Source organism: Gordionus sp. m RMFG-2023, chromosome 3, assembly GCF_954871325.1.
Source record: "Gordionus sp. m RMFG-2023 chromosome 3, tfGorSpeb1-WG-v2, whole genome shotgun sequence".
NCBI lineage: Eukaryota > Metazoa > Nematomorpha > Gordioida > Chordodea > Parachordodidae > Gordionus > Gordionus sp. m RMFG-2023.
The window spans coordinates 34,314,362-34,337,425 of NC_088777.1; the positions used below are offsets into that span (position 1 = coordinate 34,314,362).

At 27.0% G+C, this 23,064-nt stretch overlaps 1 protein-coding gene across 1 annotated transcript in view; it reads right to left on the reverse strand.

Moving 5' to 3' along the window:
• Positions 1-1,300: 1,300 nt before the first annotated feature.
• Positions 1,301-23,064, reverse strand: part of LOC135927561 (helicase SRCAP-like) — a 56,064-nt gene continuing 34,300 nt past the window's right edge. The window contains exons 10-32 of the mRNA XM_065463620.1: positions 22,666-22,882; positions 22,413-22,553; positions 21,990-22,143; positions 21,788-21,886; positions 21,035-21,391; positions 20,565-20,903; positions 16,776-16,843; positions 15,980-16,081; positions 14,546-14,723; positions 14,241-14,393; positions 13,530-13,853; positions 13,151-13,359; positions 12,766-12,930; positions 12,347-12,517; positions 10,729-10,930; positions 10,255-10,426; positions 8,624-8,838; positions 8,319-8,488; positions 7,827-8,023; positions 3,254-3,542; positions 2,702-2,790; positions 2,187-2,379; positions 1,301-1,848 (exon numbers count right to left, since the gene is read on the reverse strand). Of these exons, the coding sequence (XP_065319692.1) occupies positions 1,429-1,848; positions 2,187-2,379; positions 2,702-2,790; positions 3,254-3,542; positions 7,827-8,023; positions 8,319-8,488; positions 8,624-8,838; positions 10,255-10,426; positions 10,729-10,930; positions 12,347-12,517; positions 12,766-12,930; positions 13,151-13,359; positions 13,530-13,853; positions 14,241-14,393; positions 14,546-14,723; positions 15,980-16,081; positions 16,776-16,843; positions 20,565-20,903; positions 21,035-21,391; positions 21,788-21,886; positions 21,990-22,143; positions 22,413-22,553; positions 22,666-22,882 (4,624 nt within the window). The 3' untranslated portion in view covers positions 1,301-1,428. The remainder of the gene's footprint in view (positions 1,849-2,186; positions 2,380-2,701; positions 2,791-3,253; positions 3,543-7,826; positions 8,024-8,318; positions 8,489-8,623; positions 8,839-10,254; positions 10,427-10,728; positions 10,931-12,346; positions 12,518-12,765; positions 12,931-13,150; positions 13,360-13,529; positions 13,854-14,240; positions 14,394-14,545; positions 14,724-15,979; positions 16,082-16,775; positions 16,844-20,564; positions 20,904-21,034; positions 21,392-21,787; positions 21,887-21,989; positions 22,144-22,412; positions 22,554-22,665; positions 22,883-23,064) is intronic.

Genomic DNA, 23,064 nt, shown 5'->3' on the forward strand with positions numbered 1-23,064 from the left:
TACATATTTTAAAAGCAAAATAAAAATAGCCATAGGAAAATCATTAATATTCAATCATTATTTTTCATAAGAAGGAGCCGGCCGAATTATTCAGTTAAATAAAATACTAGTATATTACATTAGAGAAAAATAAATCAACCAAATTAAAAATTATTTTTTAATTGTTCGTTATATGATGGGATGAGAACAGCATAAATTATAGTTTAAGGTTAACACTAGTTATAAAGTGAATTCTCTTATATACAGGATTTCTCATTCAAAAAACAAAAAAGGCCGATCGAAATAGGAAAAGTAACAAAGGTTTAAGAAAGTGAATCAAAGAAATTCTATTTTTTCAATAAATTTTTAAAATTAAAAAGGGTTTTGATATAATTTTTTAAAAATTTTCCCTCCTTAATTATTGCCAATTAGGATCACACTGCAGTTGTGATTTTTTTCCTAATTGTTTGTCATTTTTAATCGATTTTTGTCATTTTTCCTTGCTTATAATCTTCGATTTTATTTTTAAATAAATACTCGCCCTCTTTTTATTATCTTTTTTTAATCTTCTATTATTTATTCTTTTATGATGTTTATACAATTTAAGATTATGCATAAATATGTTTAAAATAAATTGATTAATTATAATTACTCACAAAATTTTAGTAATTTACAATTTTATTAGAATCCTGTTTTTAATTATACTCATTTTGAGTAATCATTATTCGCAAGATCTATTTACAAATTTTCAATATAAATTCTCCACATTAAAAAAATAACAAGAAAAATATTTAAAAAATTAAAAGGTTAAATGTGAGAAAAATATAAAAATGAAATGAGATTAAAAAAAAAATAAGTAGTAAAGGTAGAGGTAATATTAAAAACCAAAAGGGAAAGTAAAAAATTATTTAAAAGATAACAAATTAAAGAAAAAATTTTGAAAAGAGAAGACATGCAGGATGATCTAAAATTATAAGAAAAAAATTAAGAGAATATATCAAAAACCCTTATTAATATCATTTAAAAATATTTTTTTTTATTTTAAATTGACCATTTTCTTTTTTCGATAGGACATTTTCTCAAACCTTTGATACTTATTCTTTTCTTGATCAAATCTTTTTCAATCAACCCTTTTCCGTTATTAATAGGAAACTGTAAGATGATCAACCATTATGGAGATTTTTAACTCGAAACATAAATAATGAAGAGGGGTGATAAAAATCGTAATATACGACTTATTTATATAATCAATTTTATATAATTTTATAATAATCGTCATTTATCTTTTTGCAATATAAAAAAATGTTTTTCTTTATAATAATTTAATAACATGATTTTAAGAAGGCTATTTTACATTTTAAAAATATAAACGAGATAAATATTACACAGAATCGATTTTTGAAAAACTCATCGGAACATCCAAACGTTAGAAAAAATTGATATTGCTTCTTATCTATTCCTTTTAGATCTCAAAGAACGTGATTTACTTGTATCAATTTCAAGATTAGCAATAGGCTTACCATCACCCGTTCCTGCCATATTTTGGACACGCTTTTCTTTAGAAGACTCTTCCAAATCATAGCTATCATCTAATATTTCACCATCCTTTATTTTATCTTCGTCTCGTAAATATTTTTCAACAATATTTTTATTAAGTGAATTGTAAACTGTGACAGAATGATAAGTCTGTTGCAAGGAATCAACCCCCATATTCATATCAACAGAGGGAATACTTAGCGTTTCTGGTTTATCTGAAATATTTTCTTGTATTTCTTCATCACTATGATTATTTAGATAAATGTCCTCGTATAATTGTCCTTGATTCGTGGATTCGTACAAATACAAACATAATCTTTCAATCGGTCGAAGCTTCATCATATATTTTATTTGTAAAAGAAGCATGGTTATTTACGATTTTGAATTGTTCAAAAGAAAGGATAATTATATAGACAAATGAAGCTGGGGATTTGTAATATTTTTCAAAATAAAGTTAAAAAATATACCTTAATCATATCTAATTTTTTAAAATATATTGTCATAAAAATTCTCCGATCCAGACATAAGAAAAATGTGTATCGAGGAATATAATTACAATGTAACAATTTATTTTAGAACCCCAAATTACACGTTTACTTAAATTTAAACGGATAAAAAAAACCCTGAAAGATGATTCAGGATAATTAAATTTTATTCATGTCACAATATACCTCGTTTATAAAGGTCAAAAGCTCAGCCGATAAATATTTTTTCCATTCCTTGGTCTCCTCTTTATTTATTAATTCACAACTGTACAAATCGATACGTTCTTTGTGGAGTGACTTGATAACGTCAGCTGTTTCCAAGATTTCCTGCCTTTGATTAGCTGTCAATTCATTCTGCAAAGGCTCTTCATCGAATTCTCTAATATTGAAAAAATAACTTAAGTTAATATTATATATTTTTTTATTTCTGCCTCATAATCAATCTTCCAATGAAGGAAAAAAATGAAATTTAAAGAAAGAGAATAAAAATAATTGAAAATTTTAGATGTTAAAATCAGATATTTTCTATCACTTTTTGTATATAGTATAAGTTTTTTTAAACAGTACAATTTCTCGTTTTACATTTTATAAATTTTTTTTAAAAACAATACAATTTCTCGTTTTAACTTCAAGAAGCAACCATGCAATCAGATAAAAAATATTGAAGAAAAGAATAATATTTTTAAAATTGTATAAAAAACCTAGCTTCCTGAAAAATAATTTCTTGCTTTTCCTTGAGAGCAACTCTGGTAGCACTTGAATCCACATCGTCTTCTGTCATCGCTAAGGCCTTATTTAAAAAATATAAAATTTACAGAGAAATTTATTTAATCTTTTCGGCTGAAAGCATATATATATTTGTTTAATTTAGTGAGTAGACAAAATTCGACCCATGCAAGCCTCTGGTTGGTTTTTCTTTTTAATGCTTAACTATAAGTATCATTTTTTTTACTGAACTTTACCCATTTTACAGATTTCAAATATGGCTATTAAAAAATACTATTTAAAGTTAAAGATTTCAAACAATGTTGAATTTATAATTATCAAAAATTATAACTAAAAAATACTAATTCCCACCAAATAGACTTTAATAATAATATCTGCTAAAATTAACTTAATATGCGGAGTTTGATTTAAGGAAAATGAATAAAAATAGGAAAGCGAAGGGAGAATATGTAGTGTAAATTCTTTGAGAAGGAAGGGGGGGGGGATTCATTTATAAAAAAATCCCCAAAATTTTATATATTTTTTACTTCTTCGAATAAGTTTCTTTTCCTGACTTCGCCATCATCACTTGATCTTGGACCTTGTTCTTCATTATCCTTATCATAATAAGATAAACCCTTTTCTCCTAAACTATAAGCATTCGCAGCTTCAGAATAAGAATCATTGTGGCTATCGTTTTTAAATAGTTCTTTGAGACCCTCCTGTTTGAAAAAAGCGGTAGTGAAATTACCTTCTTCTATAGTTATGTCACCCAGGAGTTTTTTTTGACGAGCTTTTAACAATATGTTCTCTTCTACTGTGTATTGGCTTATCAATCTTCAAGGAATGAACATATCGATTTTTTTATTGTAATAAAACAATATATTTTTTAGGATTAAAGAAATTGTTCAATTTTATTTAATTTAGTGACCAGATAATAACTGTGGTCAAGTCTGAAGGATAAAAGTATAAGAAATATTTTTAAGGCTTACAGGATGTCTCTCTATATTAAAACTAGTTAGTACATATATTTTTTAAAAAAATTGTTCCCGTCTCCCGGTGGTAAAGCAGGTTTAAAAGGTTCCTTGTGGTCTGAGATAGATTATGATCACGGTTAATAAGAGTATCCGATCGTAAAAAGAACCGGCCCAAAACTTCGTATGAGCACAATCAATTCACTGTGTGACAAGAAAAATGGGAGAAAAAAATAAAAACAAGTTTTGGTGCAGAATTTGACGCTGAGTTCGAATCCGTTTTTCAAATTTTCCCTACACGTCAAGTTTTAAAAATATTACCGTATAAAGACAACTTTTCGAAATCTCAAAAATGGTAAAATTTAGGTCTTTATACGGATATATTTTAAAAAGTATCGAATAAAAATCCCTGAAAATTGATAATAGTGTTAAACTTATATTTCTTTATAAATTTACTAATTTTTATAATTTTTTATCGATTGGTTTTTGAGAAAAATGGTAAAGAATTTGATTTTGGGGGTCTTAAGTTTTCAATTTAATTTACTATCAAAATTATTAACTTTAGAAGATAAATTTTATATAATTTTGCTTCAAATAAACTCAATATTATATATTAATTCTAATTATGTTTCAAAAGTACTCTATGCCATGAAAATTCAACCAAAATCTATAAATTAAAAAAGTCGGTAGAGATATTTTCGAACTTTTTAATTTGTACACTTTTATTGAATTTTCTCTGCATAAAGCATTTTTAAATCAAAATTAAGGTAATATTTATCTTTTTTAGTTGTATTTAGTAATATTTTATGCATTTATGATCAATTTTATACCAAAATCAGATATATGTACCCACTTTTTTTAATTTGTACTCTTTTTGAATTGAGCATTTTTGAAGCAAAATTCATTTAAAATGCAATAATTGGTAATTTTTTCATATTTTTTATTAATATAATTTATCTTTTTTAGATGTATTTAAGAATATTTGTTTTTTAATCAATTTATATCAAAATATATGATTTTCCAATAGAGTATCTTGAACCCGTAGTATGGGCAATAAATAATAATGCCAAATAACGAGTAGGAAGAAAGGAGAAGAATTTTTTTTTTCGCGCTTAATTTCTCATAAACATTTAATTTCTTTTATTAATTTTTTTTTAAAATTGGATTTTAAATATTATTCAAATTCCCTCCTTATATAATATTCTACAAAAAATTAATGCCGAGGTCCCCTTGTTTAAAGTGTGTCTCTAAATTTTGAGCCCAAAAATGTCCAATTTCTCCAATCATTCAAAGGATTTATGAAATTTATTACAATATTTCACTCTGCGATTTGGATAAACCATTTGCCCCTAATTACATATGTAAAACATGTTATAATTCTTTTAATTCATGGGTAAATGGAAAACGGTCATATTTGCCTTATTCGAAACCTGCATTTTGGCACGTAGCAAGAAATTATTCGTAGGATTGTTATTTTTGCTCGATTAGTACATTTGGGTTTAACAAAAAAAATAAGAAGATCGGTTGTTTATCCGGTAAAATATAATATGCATACAACAGTTCCCTTTTTTAATAGTTCGCAGCTGGAAAAAATACGTTGCCAGACAATGACAATATTGATCTTGAGTATCATCCCGAAGAGGATTCGCCATTTATGTCGCAAGAGCAACTAAATGACATAACCAGAAATTTACAACTTTCAAAAAGAAAGTCCGAATTTTTAGCGTCAAGGCTTAATAATTTTAAAAAATGGAGCTCGAACTTCATACCGATTCCGTGGAACATCGTTTAAAAATTTACTCTCTTACGAAAATTTTTTATACTATTCCAACAATCTAGGTCAACTTTTTTTACAACTTAATATTGAATTGGTGCCCGATGAATTACCCTTGTTCATCGATTCAAGCAAAAACAGCTTGAAAGCAGTTTTGCTTCATAACGGAAATTCTAAGCCATCAATTCCCATCGCCTATTCCAACCAGTTAAATGAATCATATGAAAATATGAAATATTTTTTGTCAAAAATAAATTATTCCATTTACGAATTTAAGATATGCTGCGATCTCAAAATGATCGCAATCCTGACGGGCCTTCAGTTAGGCTACACCAAGCATTCGTGTTTTCTTTATCTCTATAATTCCAGAGACACTCGAAAACATTATACAGTATCTGAATGGGAGGATCGTCCCAACGTTTTTGAAAAAAATCGCGTAAATATCCCGCTTGTTTCTAAAAATAAGATTTTGTTGCCTCCGTTGCACATAAAATTAGAACTAATCAAAAATTTTATCAAAAAATTGTCCGAGGGCCCTACGATATACCTTAGAAATTTTTTCCCCAAGCTTTCTCAAGCAAAAATAAAAGAGGGGATTTTAGTGGGCCCCCAAATAAGAAAACTCATGAAGGACAATTTTTTTGAAGATGAATTGTTACTCATTGAATTAAAAGCATGGGAATCTTTTAAATGGATATGCAGATCGTTCATTGGCAATCATAAATCAGCCGACTATCGTGAGAAAATTGATGACCTATTAACAAATTATAAGGAAATGGGATGCCGAATGTCCCTCAAAATCCATTTTCTTAATTCCCATAAAGATTTTTTTCCTGAAAACTTATGTGTCAGAAGAAATGGGGGACGGTTCCATCAACAGATAGAAAATCTCGAAAAGTTTTATCACGGCAAGAATCGTATAAATATGTTGGCGGACTACTGCTGGAGTATCTTTTTTGAAGATAAATCATCAACTTCATATTCGCGGAAATATATTTCGATTTACCATTAAATGTTTTTAAATTCGATAAATTTTATGTTATTGTTTAATTTGTTTTAAATTCAATAAATTTATTGTATATTACAAGTTAAATCCTATATAATAATGAAGGAGGGGGTGGGACAACGGACCGATAAAAGGTATATTAAAAGTAAAATATGAGATAGGTTAGCTTAGCATAAAATATTTATTTAAATATGAGAAATATAACTATTTCATTTAAAATAAATTGTTTGGGAATCGTACCGTGTGCAGTGTAGCGAAGAGAACGAAAGCCACAATAAATAAATATATTAAATGTAAACTATATTAAAAAAGATTTTATAAATAAAGATAAATTTAAAAAATATAGGTTGTTTAAAAATTGAGTAAGGATTTTATAAAAAAAAAAATTATAATAATAATAAGGAAGGTTTGCTGCAAAAATTAAGATATTTTTTTAGTTGTAGGGATCATTAGAACCGAAGTTATAAACCTTTAAAAAGTGCTAAAAATAACCTTTTTGGCCACTTTAACCTAAAATAAATAAAAAACCTGACGTGCTAGAAAAAAAGTGACAGTGGATTTAGAATATGCATAAAAAACTGTCTTAAAACATGTTTATTTTATTTTCTCCCAAAAAATCAAGTCGAAATTTGTCACAGTGTTATAGGTGGGGGCGCCAAAATTACCCTACACCTGGGCCTCATCTTCCGCTTTAACAAAAAGAAAGATAACCGTAATTCGCGAAAACGAGACTTATGACAGCTAAAGGAACGACCCGACACCAAGTGGATAACCGCGATGGTATAAGTTGCAGAGTAAAATAAGAATAAGGGGTCGCGATGACGAGATAAGGGAAACGCTAAACAGATGGGTGTGTGTATACTGTGTGAGAGATGAGATGGAAAAGACAAGGTACAAGAGGGATTAGTGTGACTGCTAGAAAAATAGCAATTGGAGTGGTAATGAAAAAAAATAGACAGTGATGGTTTGGTTGGGTGAAAAACGAAGGATGATTTAGTGACGATATGCCCCTCGATGAAGGTAATGGAATCAGTAGTAGGACAATGTTAATGAATGTGATAACGAATGACATAAGAATAATGGGTCTTACAAATAATTACCAGGTTCAGGACCACAATAAGTGGAAAAGAGGGATCAGGTGGAGAAATAGCACACCCGAAGATAGACCTGGAGATCCGTCATTAGATGAAAAAGAAAAGTCTCATTCTTTAGATCTATGAAAATGAAGTGTTAATATTTAATGTGTAGCAACTACAATTATATATGAAATATATTTTAATCGATTGAAATGATTGATATTTGAATTAACCTTTTTAGCGGCTTTTAGATAAAATGGCGGATATATATCTCAATGCAAGGAAAATAACCTATAAATATGAACGGGTCTGGTCTGCCCAATGCGATGACACCTATCTTGGGCTTGGGCGTCCATAGTAGGGTTCCAATCAGAATCGTAAAATATAACAGTATCGGCTCCTGTTAAATTGATGCCTAACCCTCCTGAGCGGGTAGATAAGATAAAACAAAATATTCGAGAGTCGCTATTAAATCGGTCCGTTAAAATCTTTAGTAATTTTTTGTAAATTACAGTATTAATAAAATTTAATATAGTTTAGGGCTTCCAAAAAAAATATCCTTAATATTTTTAAAACAAAAAAGAAGGTAAGATGGTCGATAGACTAATTCGTTTTAATTTTTAAATAATTCTTTCGTTATTTGAAAAAAAGGTTCTGAAATTGCTTTATCAAAAGTAAGAGATAATATAAATAGAACGAATACCAGGAAAAAAAAAGATCAAAAAATAAAGCTGAAGAACACAAACCAAGAGTATTATAATTATTATTATAATATCATGGGACCTGTCTAAGTTCGATCTTGGTAGTGCCGTCCAGTCTTAAATATCTGTGGCCGTGATAATTGAGAAAAGATTCCAGTATGTCCAATACTTTTGTCATTTGAGTGAATATGAGGACCCTATGTTTTTGGGCCTTGAGTGTGGATAATAATTGTTTGAGTATTTGCAATTTGCCTTTTTTTTAAAAAAAAGTTCATGAAATACATTTTAACCAAAATTAATGTCTTTTTTTTATTTACAATTTTTGAAAACAAAATGGATACTTTTATTTATAAACTCTGTCAAGACGTATAAATTATAAATCTATACCGCAATCGTATTCGATGAGTCGAACCTCCGGAAACTTTAGCAAACGCCCGATATTGACATCGTGATAAATGTGAGGCAAGCAACGAATACCAGTGTTCAGAAATGTCCCGACCCGGTTTTCATATGACTGGTCTCGAGTGAAGGAACTCGGTGTAGGATGAGAACAATAAGAGTAGAACGGGGTAGAGAGAGTCGGGGGAACGAAAATCAAGAATCTAATAGTAAGGATGAGGGTTATTTAAATGATTTATGTTTCCCTTATTATTTATTCGTTTCATTTATATAATTAAAATATGTGAAGTCACCCATTGTTTCGAGCGATCATTTTTAAATACTTGAAACTTGTCATTAAGGTAATATAGATTTTTTTTATACAAACCAAAATTTTAAAGTTCTAACTAAAATGGCGAAGTTATGGACTTTGCCATATTGGTTTTAAGAATCTCAAATTTTTCAAAAATATTTAGTCATTTTGTAGTTTTCAAAATTCTCTTTAACCCTTGGGTATAACAATACTTAGTATTTCCAAATTGTTACTGCAAAAAAACTTGAGTATATTTTAACCTGGATTTTTCAGTACCCTTCTATTTAATGCTAAACTATAATCAACTTAATAAATGTCTAAAATATCAAAGCCTATTATAAAAAATTGTGTGAGATATATTTGAGGGTAGTTTAAAATTATTGTAATTTGAAAAAAAAATAGTTGGATTGTGGATATCGTTAGAATATCCTTAGGAGACACATTATAAGTATGTCCAATCGTTGTTACAAAATCCACTATCATTATTTGGTCGTAATAAATTTAACTCTTTAAAAAATATTCTATAATCAGCTAACATAATTTTTTTTAAATAGTTATTTTGTAATTTTTTTAAAAAATAGTTATTTTGTAATTATTTTTTCGCAATTTTTATAAGAATTTAAATAGTTATTCTCTCCATTTTTATGCTTATATATTTAAATATATAGGTAATAAATATATCTGGTGTCCATCCCCAAATGAAGGGCTAACTCAAAATATTTTTTATTTTACTAGAAATACAATATTAAATTTTTTACAAATGTGTTTTATTCAAACAGATATCTAATCTGGGATTTTATACTTAATATTTTTCGATTAATTTGATATTCGTTAAAAAAAAGAAAACGCGCGCAGCTTTAAAAGTCAATAATCTCGGATTATAGTTGTGTCATTATTATATTTTTAGCAGTTTAAGTCAATTTTTAGCCAACTAAAAAATTGGCCAATTCTAGTTTTTAGCCAAAAACTATCACTTTGGCTTCAAGTTTTTCTTAAAAAGATAGCAGCACAAATTTAGAATAAACTAATATAAATTAAAACGCCTTAATGTTGACGGCATATCTCCGGCAAGCGCCTGAAGATTTGGCTGAATTAGCCGACATTTAGCCATTACCTAATTATATTCCGGATATATTTGAGCAGGAGCTTTAGAATTTTGATTTGTATAAAATCCAGTACCATACCGAGTTGTTTATATTAAAAAGGGTGGCCCAAAAGTCGAATTTTTTTGGTCGATTTGTCAAACATTCAGGTAAGGTGGAGATCACTTTTATAGAAACTAAAGTATATTCACAGCTGTTATGTTATATTATCTATTTATTTTAACCTAGTTAAAACTGGTTCCAAAATCTCCAAAATGCTTTCAAGATTACGCCCCTTATAAAACACGGGGAAAATGTTAACCACTGAGAGTATTGAGGTCAAGCGAGGTGGAATATCAGAAATACGTTCAAAAAACGTCAAATAAGTGGAGTTAATATAATTATGGGAAGGTGTACCTTTTAAAATTTTGAAATCAAAATAATTATAAGTTTTTTTTAATATGATTAAAAAGTTTAAAAAGGAAAATATAGTATTTTAATATAACTGTATAAAGTTAATTGCGCACTCTTAAAGTCCTCCATATAATTAATAAACAATTTTTTTAAAAAATAGATCAGTTAGAATACTATAATTAAAGGTAAATGAGAACGCCTAAACAATTGTATATTCTTTAATAAAGAAATTCCGAGGGCCGTGTATAGAGCTTATAAATTTTAAAAAATCAGTCAAAATAACGATTAATAAATAATTATTTAACCTGGATTTCTAGGCATGGCGACATTGTTTGAATCCAATATAGTACTGGGTGATTTGATGAGGGTAGTGTTTAAATTAAATCGTATTTTTAAAATGTTTTTCAAGAAGAGATCTATATTATCTTTATTAGAGGCACTGGGGATTTCAGGAATTTCTAATCTTTCGATGTTATGAGAACGGTAACTAGAATTTAATATGGTTTTCTTGTAAAAAAAAATTTGAATATAATGTGCAATAAAAGAATCTTTAAATTTTTGCGTGTTTATAATGTGATGGAAGGAGGGGGGGGGGGGCAGCACATTTAAAGTGTTTCCAAATTGCGCGTTTTTTCGGAAATATTCTGAAAAACAATTTTTTAAATTTAATTTATAGATATAATATTTATAAATGGTTCATTCATAAATATTCGTTTTTCTTTCTTTAATTCAAGTTTGTTTCAAATAAATTTTATCTATTAATCATTTATAATTTTATTCTTAACTCCTGTAGAGACACTCTTATTTTTTATAACTTAAACTTCTTTATGAACATTTTATACATATTTTTGATTTTTTGAACCTTAATTTTATTGTTTTTTCTCACAAACAAATAAATCTATATCATAATTTATAGCGATCTTTTCATATTAAAAAAAATAAACAGTCCACAAACAAAATAAAATCCCACATTAAGTGTTTATAAAAATAATATAAGCTACATATAAAATATTATATTAAAAATTGTTTATCAAAGCATACAATCACGACAATAACAATATTATTTTACACATTATTAAGTATTATTATGTAATTTAAGATTAAAATAACATTTTTTTAACATCATATTTGAAAATAATTTTAAAAATTTCTAAAATTAATATTAAAAATTATAAAATAAAAAATTTTAAATATTAGTGGATAATTTTGTGCCAAGTTATCTTTGAGTTTTTTTTACCTTCAAATTTATATTATCAACGCTCAAATATAAATATAAATTTTTTGAGAATGTCTTATTAATATTCAAATCTAATAACTGATCTATATAATAAGGATCCTTAAATAAATATTGTATATTAATAAAATATTAATAATTAGATATTTTTTAGGGAAAGCATTAAAGAATGTTGAAAGAACACAATTTTTGATGATATGAACGGAATAGCAACGCAAAAATGTGCTTACTAAGTGTCCCTAGAAAAATTAAAATGGAAGAGAAGCAAATTAAACACTTTAATTTTTTCGCTAAAGAAGCTCCGTTTTTTTAGAAATTTATTAAATAATGCAAAATAAATATAATTAATTACTACAAATCGAAATTATATAATAAACAGTAAATATTTATTTAATTATAATTTCTTAGTTAGCACAGACAAAAATTGTAACTCCTTTTCTAACTTGCTCAACCCTCTCATATATCAAATACATTATATAATTTTTACTTATATAGTCTTTTTAAAATTAGATCTGACGAAAAAATATAATCCCGGATCAGGCCTTAAGATATAAAATAAAAAAAATAATAACTGAATTACGCCTTTAAATAGGTACCGTTTCTAGTTAATTACTGTATTTTAAAAAAGTGCGGAGGAAAATAGAAATAAAATGGTGATGTTTCAATAAAAAAATATAATAATAGCAAACTTTATTGATCAAATACTTTTCGTCATCATCGTCATTTAACATATCGCAGATAGCGGAGGGCAAATAATTTAAACGGCTCGATAAGGGATAGGGTAAAGTTACGCTGTGTAAAGAATCAAAAAAGGAGGAAAGGACCGGTCTAGGCTCGAATAGATCTGGATGATTGCAAACCTTATTGTAATTTTTTTTAATGGTTTGCTATTATGTAAAAATTATTTATAAAGAATGTGTTATAATTTCCTTTCCCTATTCTTATTTCCTTATATTCTTTCTACCCACTCACTCCTTCCTTAAACTCTTCGTATACAATACAGCAAAAAACTTTTTTTTCGTTTTATTTTTTCATCCTCCACAAAAAATGATTTGATTTTTTTTTAATAAAAGAAAAATATGAAATATAAAAATAAATTTTTAAATACCTTCCTAAGTTGCATAAGAACGTTGACAACTCCCAAAAAATTTCCGCTCTTCAAGATAGCGGTAGTAGCTGAGCGAGAAACGAAATCATGATACAAATACCGTTGGCGAGTGGATAACCTACAATGAATAACATGTTCAAGTTTTGGGGGCATCTGCTTTTCCACCTTTGTAAGTTGAGTGAGGTGCATAAAGGAAGAAATGTATAGCATTATGTAACCTAATAATTGGTGTCCCTTTTCATTAGTCGCATTTAAAATCAGGTTAAAAAGGACTAATTTGATTATAAAATCCTATATTAGTTTTCGTTGTGACATTTTTGTCAAAAAGAATTGCATTTTTTTAGCAATGTATTGCAAATTAAAAGATTATATATTTAAATTGTACCTCTTTCTTAAGTCTCCTGAGTATAAATGGCCTCAGAATTTTGTGGAGCTTTCCCACCAATAGGGAAGTTTCGTTGTTATTGATGATTAGTGATTGCTTGGAATTATCGATTATCGACTGATCCTTGTTCGTAGAGGAAGTATAGTTATCATCGAGACTGCCCAACATTATATCCCTAGCGTCACCCCTGGAAGGTAGCTCTTCGGCGCCTGTTGATTATATATATTATTATATAATCCCTACTTTTTTTCCTATATTTTTTTCTATCAAGTTTTATCTTAAAAATAAAAGCTACTTTCCATAACTCTTTCCTAATTCCTTATTTTTTTTTCCGCTTATCCTTTTCTAGGGTATAACAAAATAATATGTTTTATATTACCGGACACCACGTAACTTCCCAAAGGTCTAGCAAACCAATCCGAAAACTGGCCAGCCTCTTTAAATACGTGGGGCATTAGGAAATGCATGAGAGACCATAGTTCCATAAGATCGTTCTGAATGGGGGTGCCTGTTAGCAAGAGTCGAGCCCGACTCTTGAAGTTTAATAAGGTTAACCAGCGTTGGCTCTTAAAATTTTTGATGTTTTGAGCCTCGTCCAATATGAGGTAATGCCAAGCCTTGCGCCTAAAACACCTTTCGTCCTGCAATACTAAACGGTATGATGTTACGATCACGTTCGGGCAAGTAATGTTAGAATGTGAAGCTAAAGAATGATTATTGTGTATATCATTGATTGGATAAAAAGTATTTTGTTCCATGCCTTTTCTTATTTATCTTTTATTATTAATTTTGTATTTTTTTTCTTCGCCTATGCTTAATATTTAAATCCATTTACCAGGGTACCAATACTAAATTTAAGCTTGATAAAATGAATTTTCTTCTTAAATATCAGCCTATAATAGGAAAGATTCAATGTTACATTTTTTTAAGTTAGTAAATTTTAAAAAAGGAAGAGTATCTAAAAGAGAATATTTGAATTTATAAAAAAAAGTTAACATGAACAATCTAATTCTCAGCTGGAAATAATTTATGCAAAAATAAGTTGAATCAGGTCATATAGCAAATTATTTATTTTAATAAATTTATTTACATTTTTTTCCCCACCCTTTTCTTTTAGCCTTCCGTTCCTTGGGGGATCCATAGTAAGTGAGTATTTTGAAACCAGGGCACCATTTCTTGAACTCCATCTCCCAATTCAACATCACACTAGTCGGCACAATGACCAGGTGGGGTCCCCATATGCCTTCCAGTGATAAAAGAGAACACATAAAAAATCAATATAGTAATGTATAAAAATATCTAACTTTTATTTGATAAATAATTTTGTGATTATTACAGAAGAACGATTTTAAAACTGCATGTATACTAGTAAATATATAAGGATATAAGGACTACCTTTTTGGCAAGCCAAATGAGCCAGCAAACTGATGGTCTGTATAGTTTTACCGAGTCCCATCTCGTCAGCCAAGATTCCGTTCAACTTCTTCTCGTACATGGTAACGAGCCAATCTAATCCTATGTGCTGATATTCCCTAAGGGTGTGTTTGAGGAGAAAGGGAACGGGTGTTTTCACCTTTAAAAAGTTAGTTTTCATTAATTGTATTTTTATGTAGTTGTTACCTTTGTACGTTAATATAAACAGGAAATTAAGTTTTTGCTTATATCGACCTCAAATTATTTCTTTGTTCAATGAACGATTTTAAATATCTTGTTTATTTTAATGAAAAACAGTTTTTAGAGCATTCCATATTTTATAAGTCAGTTCGAACCCATAGGTATAATTTTTAATCAAAATATTAAAAATATAACAAAATCATGGTATAATCTAAGATGGATACGATATATATCGTATTCATAATTATGATGATAGGTATAAAAGTTCAAAAAGGAAAAAATAAATAAATTTTAGGATGGAAATAGAATAGAAATTTTATAATGATAGCCATCAAGTTTTGGCAAATTTTTCTAAAATTTTACAAATACTTTTCACTTGTATTGTTAAACGGCTCGATTTGAGGCGATTTTTGAAAACGGCTGACTCAACATTTTATCCAGAAGAACATAACGTACTGAAGATTTTGCTCATAGATGGCACAAAGGCTTGGACATCTATCAGCAAAATCTCAAGGCTTTGGCAATGTTTTTCTGGCTAAAATCTTGAGTTAGCCGTTTTTAAAAATCGGCTAATAGAGCCATTTAACAACATTACTTTTCACATTTTTGAGGATAATTGGTAAAAAAATTTTAAAAGGTGCAAGTTGCTTTAAAAAATATAACTTTTATTTATTTTTTATGAAATAGATATTTGGCAAAATTATATAAATAAATTAAGGTAGAAAATGAATAAAACTTTATTTTTTATAAAATAATACTGTAAATTAATCATAAAAACGATGGTTAAAAAATTAAATTCATCAAAACTGTCTAAATTAATTTAATGAACGCTCATTTTTCTTTTTAATTTCAGAAGAGATAAGTTCAATTATACTATTACAAATCTCATAGATTGAAAGATCTTAAATTTGTTTTAAATGGAATAGATGTGTGGTAGTACCTTTATATATTAAATTTTTCAGCATCAAGAAAATTTCTCGATAAATAAAAATCAATCCATTTATTAGATCGGCATCGGTTATCGGATTGGTTTAAAATGTTGACAAATATGGGATCAGTGAAAAATTTATGATCGGCTTAGGCATAATAAACATAAAACAATAAATTATAAGATTAATGGATCGAGGCTATCACTAACCACGATTCCTGTTTTAATTTGATCAAATTTGGCAATATGATATTTTTAATAAAGAAAGTTAAATAAATTAATATTACTTCGGTAGTTTCCAAAGTAAATCCTTTGGGTTGGAATTTCTGGGCTTGGGCGGCTATGTCGTTTATCTCCTCGGTCCCATCATCTTTAGTATCATCTTGCAGCTTGATAATAATAACAGATTAAAATAAAAAAATTTGTGCTTGTGTTTAGTCAGTTATAGCATGTTATTCATTTATTTATCGGCCATCCATTTATTAAGGAATAATTTAGGGAATCTAAAAATATCACAATTTTTTTTAAATTAAAAATATATATTCCACAATTTCTGAAAATATATTTATGGTAAATAATGACTAGACAGTGATGCATTCAAGATTATCCAGGAAGGGAAAAATACTAAAAAAATTTGTAAATTTCACCTCCAATTTACCATTTTCTCGGTCTTCGCCCGATAATTTAATAACATTAATTTTTTTAACATAAATTTTAATAAAATAATTTATTTTAGTAAACATTATCTTTTAACTGTAACAACTTAATTACTGTCTATTTTAAGTTAATATGAGACCTTAATAATGCATATTTCAAATTTCAAAGTTTGTATTTAAAACGGGTATAATAATTTATTATCACCATGCCTTAAATATTTCCTATTTCCTCCACAAAATTTCTTGAAGAATTTTTTAAAGCGCCTAAATAAAATTGACTTTTTAGCAGACCTATATGACACATGAAATTTATAAGCTTGCATATAAAAGTTACATGCATATATTCCATTATAGAGACACTTGTAATTTATAAAGGTAAACAAGTCTATAACATTCAAAGCGACGTAATACATTAATATATTTATACTTGATCGTAAGGTGATAATTTGGCAGAAGGCATATCTTTGGATTCGACCATTGGCGAGAGTTCTTCATCTAATTAATAGATAGATACTTATTTATTTCCCTTATGTAAATGGAAAAAATTCTATCAATATGATGGGTTAAGGTTTAAAAATTTAAACAAAAATTGAGAAGAGAGTGGCTGTCGGGTTATGATAGAAAATCCTCTCGACACATTTTTTTTATCTAAAAATACTAATTTTTGATAATTTTTTATATATTAAAATTATGTTTATAAAATTAAATACTCCATTACCCTCAAGTGCTAATATTGAGCAATAGGGCAAAACTTATAAATTTTAATCGCCGCTCTAGACTTGGGGATGATAATATAAAAATTATATTATTAATAAAATGTAACAAAATAGCGTATATTTTACAATTTGTAATATTTTTATATTTTTAGAATTTAAAATGTTAATTTTATGAGCATAGATTAGATATATGCAGTTGGGCAGGTCCTCCGGAAAAAGAATCTAGATACAGATACAGATTCTTTTTAAAAAAATGAATCTTAGTTACAGATACTAGTATCTTTTTCAAAATATCAAAAAGATACAAGATAAAAGATACTTGTATCTTTTACTAAATTAAAGTATCTTAAATACAAGATACTTTTAAATTATCATAACCAATTAAATTAGAATAGTTTATAAAATATAGTTTTTATTATTTATTTGTGAAGAACATAGCATACACATATAAGAATGAATATTTGCAATAATTAATAAAATATTTATTGATGAATAAATTATAATAACCAGGTATTATTAATATTAATTTTTGCCCATTAATAGCTTAAACAGGGAAGGGAGAGTAGTATATTTAATGGGAGTTAAAAATGTGCAAATAAGAAAAAAAATTAAATCAAATGATTTATTAGAATTTGCAGGTTATTTTCTGTGTTGTTTTAAATATAGCTTATATTCGGAGTATATGGATAAATGGAATCTTTAAAAAAATATACTAGTTTTATTTTATTCATTATCTTTAAAAAGTATCTATCATTACTTGTTTGTGATATTTATGTATTTTTTAATTAGTTTTATTTTCTAATATGACTTATTAATTCTTGCATTTGTAATATCATATATAGTATATAAATATCATTTAAATCTTTTTTCATATTTTTTTTATATATTTCTTGCAAAATTATTAATTATATATAAAAAATATGAAAATAATGTACAACATTATATTATTTAATTGTTAATTACATAGCAATTTTCTTTAATGCATTTTAAATTAATTAAATTTCGTAAATAAATACTGTAATGTAATTTTATTTATATCATAAATAATAAAAGTAACTAATAAAGTTAAATTCTACCTTATTATAATTATTTTTTATTAAGAGCCTTTTAAAATTATCTAATATTATATATCAATTGTAGCTTAAATATTTCCTTTAATAAGAACTTGCTAAAATAATTAAATATAAAATATATTAGGGATGTGCAGATATTTTTTATCGGATCGGACCGATATTTTACCCATTTTAAAATATAGGTTATAGGTCAATATTATAAAATTTGATCCGATATAAAAATGGCTTCTTTAACAAAAATAAAATGTTATAAAATGAAAAAAAATAGTTATATCTAAAATCATTTATTTTTATAAATAAAATCGAAATCCATTTTTATGTATATTTTTTTAGTAATAATAATTAATTAATAAACCCTATCATATTGTTATTTTTTTTGCGCATTCTGTTTATAAAAGTGTGCGATAATCACTACAGAATCTGTTATTAGTGAAGCTGGTGATATTGACAGTTACTATCGCCGCAAGCTGACCTCTGATAAATCGGAAATATTGGTATTTCTAAAAAGAAATCTTCCCTAAATATAATTTTAAATATTTATTTCAAATTTCATAATATAATTGTTTATTACTTAATATGTATATAGATTAATGTTATTACTTATTATATAAAAGTGATTTTACAATGAAATATTTTATATACTTTTAGAATTGTAATTGAATTGAATATAAACTAAAACTGATCATTATAAATATATTTATATGACATAAGTTATGGTATAGTTAAATTATAGATGTTATACTAATAAAAAGTATATTAAAAATTAAAACCATTGTTATCTTTACAGAATACAAAATTAGATATGATATCGGATCGGTAATCGGCAGATATCAATTTAATATCGGGAATATCGGATCGGATAGACCTCTAAAAAGTCGTATCGGTACACCCCTAAAAAATATATATCCAAAATGATTTTAATTTGATAATAAACTATCTTCTATAAAAAATTTTAATAACAATTATCTAAGAAGGACTTAAGTATTATAGGTATAGGTATTATTATGTTAATAATTATAAAATAAAAATGTATATTATACTTTAATATGTTTAACAACGTTTGTGAGGAGTATGTTCAATCTTTAATAACTTTTTTACTTGTGTAATTTTAATATTCGGCTTGCACCCTGTCCTTTTTCACATGAATTACTATATAAAATTTTCCATCTATAATTTCAAGATTCAGATTTGACTCAGGAGAACCTATCTCCATAATTTCATCTTCACTACTATAAATGTTAAACATTCTACAAATTAAAAAATATTACATATAAAATATAACCTTTGCTTATTTAGTTTTGGTGTTGCTATTTTTAATCTATCTATCTTTGTGATCTGTAAAATTTCCAACTGATTTTGGTTATCAAATATATTTAAAATATAGCAGGAAAAAATAAAGAAAATAATACAAGATTTCACGTAGAAAATAAAGTAACATTGTGTGTATGTAAATGTTTTAAACATGAATATTAAAAAGAATCTGTATCTGTATCTTTTTAAAGAAAATGAAAAAGATACAAGATTCTTTTCAAAATAAAGGATCTTAGATACAGATACTAGTATCTTATTAAAAATGTCAATAAGATACTGAGTACAAGATACAAAAGGATCTTGTATCTTGTATTTTAGATACAAGTATTCGCGGTACTGCCCAACTCTGGATATACGTTATAGTCAAATCGCCTAATTAATAAATACACGTATTGTTCTAGTCAAAATTATATGAAATCTATAAGATAGGTAATCTACAGATATTGAAATACATTTCAAAAAAAAAATTAGGTTATTTAAATTTTAAAAACGCGCTAAATAAAGGATATAATAGGTATATAGCACAATCATTTGTTTGACGCTTTTTTTTCATTTTACTAATCTTCTTGCCAAAGAAGTATTTTAGTAATATCTATACGCGAATTGACTACGTAATTTGTAACTAACTTATATAAAAAAATAAATTTTTATACATGGTAGAGTAAAAGTAGCTAAAAGCGGTTTACTTTTTTCAAAAGAGAGCGTTAGCGAATTACTTTTTTTAGACATTTTAAACTAATGATGGTAATAATATGCAATGTTAAAAATCTGCTTATATTCCAAAATCTTTTATAATCTGAGAAAATCAAACAAATCGGCCAATAAGAAGGAATATTTTTTTTCTAACCCCGAATAAAATTCCATATTTGCTCATATTTAAAATATATATATTTGAAGTAAGAAAAGATTAGAACCAGAGTAAATAAATATTTAGTACTAGGGTATTATACAAATACAATATATTGTTATAATTTTAATTTAACCATTGTATAGTAGTATCTTATTTTATCAATTAATGTCTTTATTCCTTATTTGTAGTTAATCGGTTTCCTAAGTGCTGATTAGAAAATTGATAAAATACACAACTTATTAATCAATATTATTTAACAGTAATACTTTGTTGGATATCTATTTCATCCATCTTCGCAACTTCCTTATGTGATGTTAAGGCTATATTTATTTCGTTGTAGTCTGAAGAACTGGGTGAATGAATGAATACTTTGACTACCTTATTATTCCTTAATACCCTGACATTCTCTGAGTCAGCGATTCCTTTCCCAAATTTACTCCCTCTTGTACTACGCATAGTTCGATTAATTTCTTCATTCTTTACCATTTCCCGTTGTTTGTTACTTTGGCTGCCTTCTTTAGAGATCGCTTCATTTTCACACTGTTCGACAAAATGTGTATCTTTTAATTTTAGGTCCTCTTCGTAAATCCCATTTGGAATTGCACCTTTTGAATTTAACATTAAAATTGATTACAATATTTTTTTTTGTGTAATGGTTATTTTTTATTTATTCATATTCAAAATATGTATATTTATAAATTATTTCCATAACATTGATAGAATACATTAATAAAACCTTGGTCAAATTTAATGTGTTCCGTATTTTCTAATTTAATAATCCTGCTATTCCTAGTCAATCTCGATATATTTTTATCTCTTTCGAACCCGGTTTCGGATTTAAACGTTTTGGGTTCATGATGATCATTAGTAGTCGATAAAGGTTGTGGCAGAATATTTTTCCTGATCTTTCCGTTTCTCAAAACCGTTTCATCATTTTGATTAGTAATAAATTTTGAGGTGAGTGATAGATTTTTTTTTGATGGCATCATGGTTGTTTTGAAAAGTTCTTGTTTATGTGACCTATATTGTGTTTGTGTCACGTGAGGAGTATGACGTTGGGCGAAAGAAAGGTTGGGAGTAGGAGGTGGTGAGACTATTTTTCATTATTGACATAAGTCATGTAAAAATATAATGTGGTCATTATTCTAATTTCTTAAGCGATTATGGATATCCATTAATTATAAAACTTATAAAATCCAAAAATGAATGTTATATTTGATTATTATACTTCTTGTACAATTAAATAATAACTTAAATCTCGTATTAAAGCTAGTAAATTTTTAAAAAATGCTAAATTAAGTCTATTCATAAAAAATTATTTGATATCGTTATTAAAATATATGAGTATCATTAATGCAAATACAATATGAAAAAAAGAAGCCAGAACGAAATATTCATATTTAACAAATTAATTGATGCTTATATCAGTAGAATATCTGTAAACATTAGGGTTAAAATTTGAAAACGATTAATATTATGTTTAATCTACTTTCTTGAGTAGATCGATTGGAATGATTGGACAATGAGCTATCCGAATGGCAAGGTACATTTTTTATAGCGTTATGCTCGCTAGATGGCGTTTTGTATACTATTATATTTACAAAAATAAAAAAAAATAAAATTAGATATAAGCAGGGCCAGATAACAATTTTTATGAACCAAACATTTTCCCCATAATATTTTATTTTTACCCGTCAACGACATTTCATCTTCGGTATTATGAAGGAATTGCTTTGTTATGGCGTGAGAATACTTTTCGGTTTCACCGACTATGGCATTAAGTTGTTTGTCCAACCTTCTTTGGTACTTGGTTTGGCTTATGGATTCGGCTTTGGCTTGAGCCACCTATAAATTATTTATTTGAGATTATTTATGTCACGCTCATATAATATTATATCGGTTGTTTTAATTTTATATTCTATATAACAACATTTTTAAATCGTGTTGAAAAAAGAATAGAATCCTTGTTAACAATATCTTTTTCCAAAGTAAATTAATGGCTCAATTAAAATTTAACAGGTACACTTTCTGTATTAGTGCTACAGAGAATGGCAGACGAAGTATACAGCAAACTAAATCTGTTAAAAATACGTCATTATTAAAAAAATTCTTACTTTGGCTATATTTCTCCAGAATCTGGAAACGAATTTAGAAACCCTAGAGGCTATCTTTCTTATTTTGTTGATCTCCTCTTGATCTAATTTTTGCTGCCGGATTAAAGTTTCTTCGAAATATTTCTGCATGAACCGACTCACCTAAAACATATGAATATAACATCACGATTATAAGAAATAAACGAAAGAAAAAAGAATAGAAATATAAAAAGAAATAAAGGGAATTAGGTGTAGATTAAAAAAGAAATTATACCTTTCTTGCCGCAGAAATTTTCCACCTGTGTTCTTGAGCAAAATCCGATGCAAGCCATTTTAATTCCTCGCCAAGGTAGAGCCAATGACATTTAACTTCTCCAGGCTTCGATGAATCAACGGATGGTAAATCCATGATTTGATTGATGTCCGAAATATTTAATTGGCAAGAGATGAAGTCTGAATCGGGATTATTACTATCATCTAGAACGATGGAACTATTAATTTTTTTTCCCCAAAATTTTATACTTTTTTATCTCTTAAATATTCCATGAATTCCACTTGGATTCACATTTTTCTTCGAGGAATTAAATTTCCATTCTAAAACTTAAATTTATTTGCATTTTTTTCCTATGATCTTTTTCTTTAATAATTCTTTCATTCTTTTATTATATTTTAC